At 36.8% G+C, this 11,979-nt stretch overlaps 3 protein-coding genes across 3 annotated transcripts; 2 read left to right on the forward strand and 1 right to left on the reverse strand.

Moving 5' to 3' along the window:
* The first annotated feature begins 1,695 nt into the window (after window positions 1-1,695).
* LOC124898044 (transcription termination factor MTERF6, chloroplastic/mitochondrial-like) lies at window positions 1,696-2,481 on the forward strand. The gene is made up of 3 exons (XM_047411662.1): window positions 1,696-2,008; window positions 2,111-2,200; window positions 2,330-2,481. The coding sequence occupies exons 1-3, from the start codon at window positions 1,696-1,698 to the stop codon at window positions 2,479-2,481; spliced, it is 555 nt and encodes a 184-aa protein (XP_047267618.1).
* A 3,471-nt stretch (window positions 2,482-5,952) lies between these two features.
* LOC107867598 (26S proteasome non-ATPase regulatory subunit 4 homolog) lies at window positions 5,953-8,199 on the forward strand. Its single transcript, XM_047411663.1, has 5 exons — window positions 5,953-6,024; window positions 6,476-6,599; window positions 7,418-7,521; window positions 7,639-7,710; window positions 8,167-8,199. The coding sequence occupies exons 1-5, from the start codon at window positions 5,953-5,955 to the stop codon at window positions 8,197-8,199; spliced, it is 405 nt and encodes a 134-aa protein (XP_047267619.1).
* A 1,405-nt stretch (window positions 8,200-9,604) lies between these two features.
* LOC107867596 lies at window positions 9,605-11,027 on the reverse strand. The gene has a single exon (XM_016713908.2). It carries the CDS (start codon window positions 10,890-10,892, stop codon window positions 10,080-10,082), a length of 813 nt encoding a protein of 270 aa, XP_016569394.2. The 5' UTR covers window positions 10,893-11,027; the 3' UTR covers window positions 9,605-10,079.
* Window positions 11,028-11,979: the final 952 nt, after the last annotated feature.

An 11,979-nucleotide genomic window follows, 5' to 3' on the forward strand; every position in this document is an offset into this window, starting at 1 on the left:
ATAGGTTGAATAAGCTATAGGGTTATGAAAGATATTACCATCACACTGGAGGACATTAGCATGGATAGTTGAATCTGAGATCCCTGTGTCACTGATCTGTATATTTTGAAGAAGCTTGACAAGTTGGGTGAATTGATCTTGAGAGATGGAAGAAACCTGAGAAGGGTTATCTGAAATGGGGACAGATTCAGGGTCATCACAGCATTCCCTCTTAATGTCCTATGTGTCCTGGAACCTTTTGTGAACTAGAAATCTACTGGGAATCCTATGATTCTATAACATTTTTCTATGGTGTGTCCTGACTTCTTGCAATGGTAACACACCAAATTCTTTCTTGCCTTTGAGTCAATAGATTGGGTGGATTTAGGACAAGAGAACCTTGTGCTAGGCTGATGACTGACTTGTTGAGTAACCAAGTAAGAAGAGGGTTCTCCTGGAAAAGATCGATTCTTGTAAGCTTCCCTATGTTTTTCATCTTGAAGAATCAAAGAATAAGCAAGATAACACTGAGAAGAGGGTTCATGATAAGAATGTTGCTTCTCATGGGTGCATAAGCATCATTCAACCCCATGAGGAATTGAATCAACCTCTCATCCTATTGAGATTTCAACATCTTCTTCTTTCCTTCACAAGTACACGTGCAGGAGCAGGTAACCTTGTTATACAAGGTGTCAATCTCATCCCAAAGCATTTTGAACCTAGTGAAATAACCGGCAATATCTGAGGTCCCTTGAGTTAAATCGTTGATTTGTTTTTGCAGGTGATAGAGTTGAGCTCCATTAGTTTGTCCAAATCCATCCGCAAGATCCTTCCATAAGGCTCGAGTTGAACTGGAATACAATACGCTTCCAGCAATGTTTTTGGACAAAGAGTTCAGTAGCCAAGAGGTTGCCATATCATTACACCTATTCCAAAGGTTGAAATCAGGAGAAAGAGATGAAGGAACTTGAGAAGATCCATCAATATAGCATAGCTTATTCTTAGCAGAAAGAGCAATGAGCATGGATCTCCTCCAAGCTCCATAACCAATCCCATCAAAAGGAGTTTGAATGAGTAGCAACCCTGGAGAATCAGAAGGGTGCAAGAAGAAGGGGCTGCTCTGATCCAGAGCAAAGGAAACTAGAGCAACAGGTGGAGCTTGAGTAGTTATCACTGTAGGATCTTCCATGGATGAGAAGAGAGGGAAAAAAAATTGGACTCAAAAGATTAACCTCTCTGATACCATGTAGAAAAGTGAAGAGCAAGTATTGGGGGGAATTTTCTGAGTCATTTGTTTATTCTTCATATCATGATTTATACAAGATAGAATTGGCTTACATGAGAAGGACTAGAAACTATTGGCTTACATGAGAAGAAATAGAAATTTCCTACGGTCTATGTGTAGCTTCCTACAGTCTATGTACAACTGTCTATTCTTGTAACAAACTAACAACTAATAAATTAACTTATATTCTATCCCAAAAGTATATAGAAAGTTACAAAATTCTCTCTTCATCCTCAATATTTGTAGCAGCAGTATCACCATTATTGTCAACAGATTCTCCAATCAAGAAGCTGCCTATATTTCTTCCAAGGTTAATTCTCAGAGAACATATAATAATCCTGATTTAGTCATCAATTTCTTCAAACAAACAGGTTTCGACAACACCCAGATGAAAAAAATAGTTTCAACAACACCCAGATTGCTACTCTGTGATGTTTCCAAAACCTAAAACCCAAATTCCAGTACCTTATCGGTTTCGGGTTATCCGGGTCGGACCTGGTCTCAATGTAATTGCTAGAGATTCAAATACTGTTAACAGAGGTTTAGATACTCAGTTGAGACCTACCATTGATCTTCTTAGGACAACTTTAGGTAGTAAAGAAATTGTAGCTAAAGCTTTAAAGAGAACTCCTTGGTTGCTTACTTTTGGTGCTCATCGTGATATGGAGTCTAATGTATTGCTGTTGAAAAACTGTGGTGTTCCTGATTTGAGAATAAGAAAACTCGTGCTTGAAAATCCTAGATGTATTGCATCAAATTCTGGGAGGATTAAGGATTCGTTACATTGAGTGGAGAATGATTTTCGACTTCCACGTGATTCTTCTAATTTTCTTTATGGATTTCTAGTGTTACAAAAGCAAAAGAAGTCTACGTTGGATGGAAAGTTTGGAATTTTCAAGAGTTTTGGATGGTCCGATGATGATATATACTCAAGATGTTCCGGAAGCTACCTTATTGTTTTGCCCTCAGAGAAGTTACAATTCAGGAAAAAATGAATCTTTTCATGAAGGAGCTTGGTTTTGAACCTGCTTACATGGTTTCTCGTCCTGATATTTTTTTCTCTAGTCTGGAAAAAAGGGATGCAAGTCTTGAAAATGTTGGATGAAAAGATGCTTGAGAGGAGAATGTGGAGTCTTTATACTGTTCTGAAGCTAACAGAGACAAAGTTCATGGAGTATTTTGTGCTGCCCTACAGGCTACAGGAATCAGATACCTGATCTGTATGAATCACTCAAGAGAACTGCACTTCCTTTGTAGATTTTGTTAACTTTTGGGACTAAAACTTTCAGTTGCAGATCGTCAAGCAATTAAATCATTGGAGAAATCATAATATAGTCGGCCTAATGCATTAATCTCCTATGACGCGGTATCTGGGGAATAGCAGGACCGTGTTGGTTCTATTGTACACAAATCTTTCCTTACCTTCGTAATCTTTTACTGTGTATTCAACTTTCTGCACTATCAGAACTGATTTCCTTAATTTCTAACAACAAAATGGTCTAGACGAAACCCAAATCAATCAAGATTGTTGTTTCTTTTTCTCCCAGGTTGTTTATTTGCTTATATTAACAAAATCCTTAAACCCAAACTGGAGTGTCTCCTAGAAATCGGGTTATCCAGATCCTATCAGTCCAGCTCTTCAAAGGAGATGATGCTGTTTAGTCAAGAATTTTGGCTAAGGCTTTAAAGGAATCACTTTGGTTGCTATTGAACAGGAGTTAGTAACAGCATCTACAATGAATTTGATTGGCAACTTCACTGGCAATGAGAAGAAGCAGTGTTTTTAAAAGCGAAAAGAAGCAGTATGGTCACATGGCTTTAAGTAAAGAGCAAGAAGCTAATGCAAGTCCATAAAGTGAAGCACACCAGTGATGGAAACAAATACACCATGCATGCATGATTAGGTACAATAATACAGTAACCAAATTTCAATTTAAATAACTAATTTCAATATTGGTATCAGCCAACTCCTGAAAGTTGACATTCAAATATTCTCTCATCTCTCATCTGTATCAACAAGCGGAGCCTTGGAGTAACTAGTAAAGTTGCTACCATGTGACCAGGTCATTGGTTCAACCCTTGGAAATAGCCTCTGGCAGAAATGCAAGGTAAGGCTGCATACAATACATCCTTGTGGTGGGGCCCATCCCCAAACCCTGCGGTGCACCGGGCTGCCCCATTTTTTTTCCTCATCTGTATCACTATGTGGAAGTTCATGTCCTGAAAGTTGATATTTAGTACTCTTGTGTTGCATCGCTTCAGGCGACAAAGCTATGGTTTTTCTTTTATAACCGAGAAATCCTTGAGGTCTAGTGATGTATGGACCGAAACTCATCAAGATAGTGTTGTATCATTCGAAACTCTATGGATAATAGTCCTACCCCTCAACAGTTCTCTATTAAAATACCAGGCTTCTGTCTATGTATGGGTGATATGCGCCTTACCTACACATCACAAGCCTTACCTGATAGACTAGACCAAAGCCTTGGGTGCTAGGCGGTGTTTAATAACACAACATACAAAACATAAGGGACCAAAGCAGTCAACACAATCCGAACACCAACTCAATAGGTAACGTAAATTGACTACACCTAGTAGCTAACAGTAAGCGTAAACTTCAGAAGAAGATCCACAATGAAGAAGTGCAGCTGAATGAAATATATTGCTCATAAGGTTCACTATGATTTTTAAGTGACTATGCACTGCAAGTTATGGGACAAATTGCACAACAGATTTTGAACTTCCGAAAGAAATTTATATTGGTGGATTATAGATAATTGTCATCAATAACCAAGGAAGAAAATCATGTGTCAGCCACATGATTAAATAAAACTATCTACTGACATCAAGAACAGTTTTTTTCCTTAAAGAATTCTGACAACAGCCAAAAGAGTAGTTTCCTCCCATATAGAATTCTAACAACAGCCAACAGAGCAGAAAGTAAATTAGTAGAACCTATAGCATGTAAACAACGAAGAAAACTACCAAGCAGCAGAGTTTGTACCACTTTGAGAAGTCATTGGAAATTCTTCAAAGGCATATAACAAACAAAAAGAGAAACATTTGCTTCATTTGTATTTTCTGAAAGCACCTAAACATTAAAAGATGATCTTTTTGTTTTGATTTCTACTTATCACCGCACCAAATATAGTGGAAAACAGCAAAAATTGAACTAATAACAATGTCAATATGATGGCTCAAGCCTTAAAGGGGAAAGGTAATCTAGTTAAGGAAATCCATTTTGCACTGATGAAACTAACAATAGTGGATAATCAATAGAGGATGTAAGCTCTTACGAGTCTACCAAAAGAACTAAGAAGATTGAAAAGCTACTATTTTCCTATCCTTTTGATGTACAAATCATACCACTCAGGCAGTTCAGCTTTGACAGGCAGCACATACTTGTCCAAAAATCCATCTCTATTTAAATAGTCTTGCCCCTCTACCCATCTCTATTTAAATACCAGGCTTTGGTCTATGGCTGGGCTCGAACTCGTGATATGCGTCTTACCTACACATCACAAGCTGAGCTCTTACCACTAGGCAAAACCTTGGGTGCTCGATGGTGTTTAATAACACTAAAAATACACATAACAAGCAGAGCTCTTACCACTAGACTAAAACCCTGGGAGCCTTAATAACACTAAAAATACAAATTATAAGGGACCAAACCAGTCAACACTGAAAATACAAACTATAAGGGACCAAAACCAATCAACACAATCTGAATACCAACACAACAACCATAACAACATACCAGTGTAAATGTGTAATCCCACAAGTGGGATCTGGGGAGGGGTAGTGTGTAACTGTGTACGTGGACCTTACCCCTACAATGTAGAGAGGTTGTTTCCGATAGACCCTTGGCTAAAGTAAAAGCATTACAAAGCAGTTCAAAAAAGAAAAACAAGAGTGAAGAAGACAAGACAAAATGTTGAAAAAAGCATGACAATGCACACTAAGAAACATAACAGTCCCTACCACAAAATAGTACGATAACCGAACACCATAGCATTAGATAAGATAAACCGATCCACCTAGTAGCTAATGGTAAGTGTAAACTTCAGAAGAAGTGCAGCTAAATGAAATATAGTGCTCATGAGGCCAGGTAATTTTACTATGATATTTAAGTTATCATGCACTGCAAGTTATGGGAAAAATATTACAATAAACTTTGTACTTCTGAAAGAAATTTATACTAAAGGATTATGGATAAATGTCATCAATAACCAAGGAAGAAATCATGTGTAGCACCAGAAATGTTACTGTGTCAGCCACATGATTAAATAAAAACTATCTACTGTACACATGTTCTGATTAAAAGCTCTAATCTTTGCAAATCATGGACCAGGAAAGAACAAGGTATTTAACTATGCATATGCTAAACACCACCACCACGGTACAAATTAATTTTTCAAGCATTTGACTAGGCTTTTGTATCCCCTTTTAAGACACAATGGGAGGTACTGTGCTTTTTTGCCTTTCTTTTTGTTCATTTCTATTTTCATTGCTTTTCTGATTTGCCTAGCAAACTAAACTCCTTAGTTCAACTGAACATCGACCTTCACTTGAAGAAGCAGCAAGTGACCTTATCTATGATTTATGTGGTATGAATGAGCAATACATTAGAACCGTGACATTTCTAAATTTACCCACTATAGTCTCTTCATAAATCCCAAGATGTTGCTATGGCTGAAAATGTCAGTGCAGGAACTCCTGAACCTGAAAACAAAGCAGCCAATCTTATGATTCGTATCTTTGTTGTCTTCTTCATATCTGACATCTCTAAGTAAAAGCTGGAAAAAAAGTAAATTTTTGATCTTTCCGATGTGACTAAATATGCTACTTCCTACCAACTTTTTAAGTTTGAGATTATTTTGGTTTATTTGCATTTCCTCCTTTTTGGGGGGTGGGGGTGGAGGAATAGAAGATTATACTGATTAGCTAAACCATGGATAGTTTACATATTATTTTTCTGGAATCGCATGAATCCTCTATTTTCTTGAGCCTTTGTTAAATACCTTTGTAAGATTTGTTCCGGTATTGCACATTACCTTGTTCACGCCTATGCAAAGAGGATATGTTTCCTGTAATTTTTATACGTTGAATTTTTCTTTAATAAAAACGAATGTTAGCTTGAAGGTTTTATGATGTCTGGCTTTTCGGAAGCCAGGACGAAATAACACGTAAATTATCATTGGATCCTTACAGGATGATGAGAATGCCTTGTTACAGCAAGCCCTTGCAATGTCAATGGATGATTCTTCCTCCAATGTCACTACACGAGACACTGACATGTCGGAAGCAGCTTCTGAAGATCAAGACTTGGCACTTGGTATGCCATGATCTCTGCAGGCTTAAATAGTTGCTTTGCTGGTATCGTGTCCCAATCTCATAGATGTATAGTTTTAACTGTTAGCAACATACCTAACTTAGTTTAGTTCATTCACAATTATTCATTGTTTTCTTGCCTTCCTCAGCTTTATAATATGTCGTGATTTATAGACAAATATGTTTTGAGTAGAATGTTCCTAACTAATCCTGCATTATTGTATGTATTTTTAAGAATCTGCTGGTTTAGATCAATTAGCAACTATTCTCTCAGTCTCAATTTCTGTGCTTTATGTGGTGTGGATCACTGGCGGTCTGAGATAAGTCATGGACATAAGTGTGGCTATAAATAATCCCATTAAGCATAAATGAGAAGTTTAAAGTCAAATTATTTCTACAGAAAAGGTGTCATTCATTATGGACAAATTTAAAAGGGGGGAAGTGCGTCACAAAGCATGGGACAGGAGTACTATATTTTGGACAGATAAAGTTTGAAAGAAAGAGAGGGTGCCCCAACCCCCATCTGGCCCAAAAGAAAAAAAACCACCTCCATTCATTGTCCGTATATGAATGAATAGGAGAGTGTGCATAGTAGTTAAGGTTCATTTTGTGAAGGAATGCCTTCAATCCATGCTTTATTTGTCTATTTTTGTCCTAATGGTCCTTCCAAATCCCCAAAAGGGTTGGTATTAGAGACTATTACTTAGGCTTTAGATGGCATTGGCTTGGGTTACTAAAGGTTGACCCCTTGTAGTTGTTACCTTATAAAGTTCTCTCAGAATTGTTCACTTCTGATTTCTCTGACCCTTCTGGTACTTGCAGCTCTTCAATTGTCTGTGCAGGACAGTACAATTGATCAGTCAAATCAGACAGATATGAGTAAGCTGTTAGCAGATCAATCATTTGTGTCATCAATCCTTGCCTCAGTAAGTCTCCAGTACGCAATGTTGTATTATATCACAGCCGAAAGTGTGCGCTTTTCCTGAGGATCACACTTCATATCTTCTTTGACTTTTTAACTTAATTTTGCATTTAATTGACAGCTTCCAGGTGTAGATCCAAATGATCCTTCCGTTAAAGATTTGCTTGCTTTCATGCAAGGCCAGTCATCTGAGGTGAGTTAATTGGTTTATTGATTACTATGACTTTATCAAAGAGTCTCTCTATCTCTATCTCACATCTGAGGTAGTGGTATGGACTGCATACACTTACCCTCCCCAGACCCCACTTGGTGGGAATATACTGGGTGTGTTGCTGCTGTTGTATGACTTTATCAAAGAGCATGTTGGGTAAGTTCGGGTTTATTTTCTAATATTTTTCTCCTGTATATGCATATGTATTTGTACATTTGGTGGTCATTTTGTTCGTTAAACCCTTGCCTGTGCACACAATCCTCTTCAATGTTGTGCAATAGTAGTACTGTCAGAGACTCACTTGAGGTACACTTAATCCCTGGAGCCAGGAGTAACGTAGGCTTTTCATTTCACCTGGCTTAGGTGGTACTTAAATGTAGTTACTAAGGCGCCGAAGCTGTTAATAGTAGACTCCTTTCACTTTGTCCCTTAAAACAGATGAATCAATGTGAAGCGAGGGGTATCACTTAGTGGTTGTTTAGTAAGGTTTACAAGAATAGTGCAAAATATGGCGCATTAGTAATGCTAGCATTAGTTATGCTGTGATTTTTTTTATGCAGTGTTTTGTTTGGTGTATTTAATATAGCATGAATTGCATGACTTTTTTTAAAAGTATGTTTACAAAAATACCCTCTACAAGGATGGTGGAGAGGATTTGGAAGGGGTATTGAGGATCAATTGTATCTACAACCATGCTGATGCATGCATTAGAACTCATTGCATTACTAATACTATGGATTTTGACTTTTGGCCATATAAGCACGTTCACATCCAAAAATTGAAGGCGGCAGAAATGAGAATGTTGTGTTGGATGTGTGGGCTTACTAGAGGGGATAGAGTTAGGAATGAGATTATCCGGGAGAAGGTGGGAGTGGCTTCGGTGGAGGACAAGATGCGGGAAGGAAGGCTGAGATGGTTTGGGCATGTGATGAGGAGGGGCGCGGATGCCCAGGTTCGTACGTGTGAGAGGCTAGCGTTGAATGGTTTCAGGAGGAGTAGAGATAGGCCGAAGAAATACTGAAGGGAGGTGATTAGACATGACATGGAGCAGCTTGAGCTTACTGAGGACATGATCCTAGATAGGAAGGTGTGGAGGTCGAGGATAAGGGTAGAAGGCTAGTGTTAGTGTGTGGGTTGTAGCAAGCAGTCAGGAGAGTTCTAGTGTAGCCGGGTTAGTAATCATAGGACAGTGTACATAGGTGTCTTTGGTATGTAGTGTATGTTACTACTAGGTGGGAATCCTATTTCTTATTTCTTAGTTCCTACTTTTCTTATTCCGTATTGCTCTTATTTCCCGTTTTTCATATGTCTCTGTTTTTTGTTTTATTATTTCTTATTCTTTATTTCGGTTATGTCATCCATCCCCTTGTTTACTATCCTTTATCTTGAGCCGAGCCAAGGGTCTATCGGAAACAGCCTCTCTACTTCTTTGGAGGTAGCGGTATGGACTGCGTGCATCTTACCCTCCCCAGACCGCACGCTGTGGGAATACACTGGGTTGTTATTGTTATTATTGTTATTATAGTCTCTTCATAAACAGGCTCACAAGCTTAACAAAACCGAGAAAATATTTCACCTTGGATTCCTTGAAGAACAATTTTTTCCATATAGAATTCTGACAACAGCCAAAATAGTAGTTTTTGCCCATATAGATTCTAACAGTCAACGAAGAAGAAAGTGAACTAGTAGAACCTATGTAAACAATGAAGAGAACTACAAAAGCAGCAGTCTGTACCTCTTTGAGGAGCCATTGGCAATTCTTTGAAGGCATATGACAGAAGAAAAAGAGATTTATTGCTTCATTTGTATTTTCAGAAAGCACCTAAACTTTCTAATTCCATTTATCACTGCACCAAAAAGTGAAAACAGCAAAAAATGAACTAATCAACTTGCAACAATGTCATTATGATGGCTCAAGCCTCAAAGAGGAATTGTATTCTGATTAAGGCAATCCACATTGCCCGGGTGAAAATAACAGTAGTGGATAACCAGCAGAGGTTGTAAGCTCTTGCATGTCTGGCAAAAGAATTAAGACAATTGAAAAGCTTCTACTTTCCTATCTTCTTGATGTACAAATCATACAAGTCAGGCAATTCAGCTTTGACAGACAGCATATATTTCTCCAAAAACTTTGATTCGGGCCATGTCGTAACGGTGGAAAACTTGTGCCTATTCATTATCAGATTCTTTTCATTGACGAGTTTCCACATTTCATACCTAGGTATTAGCCTCTTCTCCAAACTGTATGCTAAAAGGTAAGGGTGAAAAGCTATGTAAATAGACTTGTATCTAACTTCTTTCATCAAAAATGTCAATGCAGTTTGAATTCGTGCCTCTGATAGAGCTACACATTAAGGTAGCTTTTGCAACATGGTGAGAATATCAGTGTCAGACCACCCAAAACTCTTGAAGATTTCAAATTTTGTGTCTACATTCGCTTCCGTTGAGCAAGTAAGCACATAAACGATGTGTGGAAATATTGCAGAGTCAGGAGAAACAGCAACTTCTTTTTCCACCCTATGCAACATTTCGTCGAGCCTCTTGTTATTAACATTACGAATCTTGGGACATTTAATCAAAATATTCTTGATCTTATCATTTGAGCAACCAAATGACCTCAATGAATTCAGATTGGCTTCCACGGTTCCACATCTCTTGTGACATATCAACCAAGAACTTCCCTTTATAACATTAACCACATTTTCATCGCTACCCAATACATTTTTAAGACAATTTAAAAGGGGTTTTATATGGGTATCTAATCCCCTCTTACGATATATCCAACCTCGCAAAACGACTTTGACTAAATCGGAACGGGATAACCCGAGTTGAGAAAGACAGTGCAATTTGGGCTTAAGGTTATTTTCAACATCATAGTATAGCACTTTAGGGTACTTGGAAACCAAGATTTTGATGTGGGTGTCTTTAAAACCAGTCTGTTTCAAGAAATTAACAGATAAATCAGGATTGTTGAAGGCATTAATAAAGTAACCAACCTTAGCAGAGGCAGAAACAGCTTCTTGTTTGGAGAAACCGAGTGAGTTGATTAGGTAATTCACCAACAAATGGGTCGGAGTCGGGTCAGCTGCCGCAGCAGTTGAGAACCGAAAGAGAAAGCCATTACCCTCAAATTTGAACAATACAGCTCGAGCTTTGACAAACATTCTTGACTTTGAAAGCCAAAATCAGGGAGGGCTTAAGAGGTTTTGTGCCTTCCAATTTTGAAAACCCCTTTGTCCATGTTACTTGTTCGTGGACTATGACAAACCTGCTACTTTGTACTGTTGTTCTTTTTTACCAAATATAGTATTTGTTTCCGCATCATGCGTCGATTATTTCAAACTTAAAAAGATCAAAATAAAATAACACAAATATGTATTGTGTATTATAAGTATTTATTGTTAAATTTTTTATGAATCATTGTTAATAAAAACTAACATTTTATATGGAATATATATATATATATATAGTATTCAATATCTATTACTTTAATAATATTAATTTCTTCGAATACTACATAATTTGTTTAATTTTTATCGATAGAAAATTAAATATGAAAATAAAACTCAAATCTTAATTATTATTATCAATGTATTGTAAAATTGAAAAATGTGTTCATAAAATATGATTAGTTGTCTTGCTTTTGAAGAAAATTCGACAAAAAATAATATCCTATCAAATAAATGCAAAGTTGTAGTAGTATATAATTTTCTCTTAAACGATTAGAGCACATATAATATTTTCATCATCATCTTTGGAACTTTACTTCTTTTTTAAAAAAAATTAAATTTTGGACTTGAATGTTGTATTCCCTTCATTCAAATTTATATGACATATATTTCTTTTGTGGTAATGCGCCTAAAACATTATACATATTTAGTAGACATATTCGAGTAATGTGCGAATATTTTAAAAAAAATAGAAAAATATAATACAAATGAATGTATATCAATTATGGGTGACATATTTGCTTATTTTTTATGGTATATATAACTGTTACTGATTCATTATTGATTATTTCTTTCAAATAGTATATATTTTTACACTTCCAAAGCTAATATATAATTGTTATTAACTTGTTTCTTTTTACCTAAATTGCCTTTAGTGTTCTCCCCTTAAAAGAGGAATTTCAATCATTCCGTATAATAATATAAAATATGTACATATAAAAGTACATCACCAATAAGCAATTTGTATTCTGTGCTCGAATTCTTTCATTATTTGAATTTATGATAAATATTTTGCATTATA

This window comes from Capsicum annuum, chromosome 4, assembly GCF_002878395.1.
Source record: "Capsicum annuum cultivar UCD-10X-F1 chromosome 4, UCD10Xv1.1, whole genome shotgun sequence".
NCBI classification, from domain to species: Eukaryota; Viridiplantae; Streptophyta; class Magnoliopsida; order Solanales; family Solanaceae; genus Capsicum; species Capsicum annuum.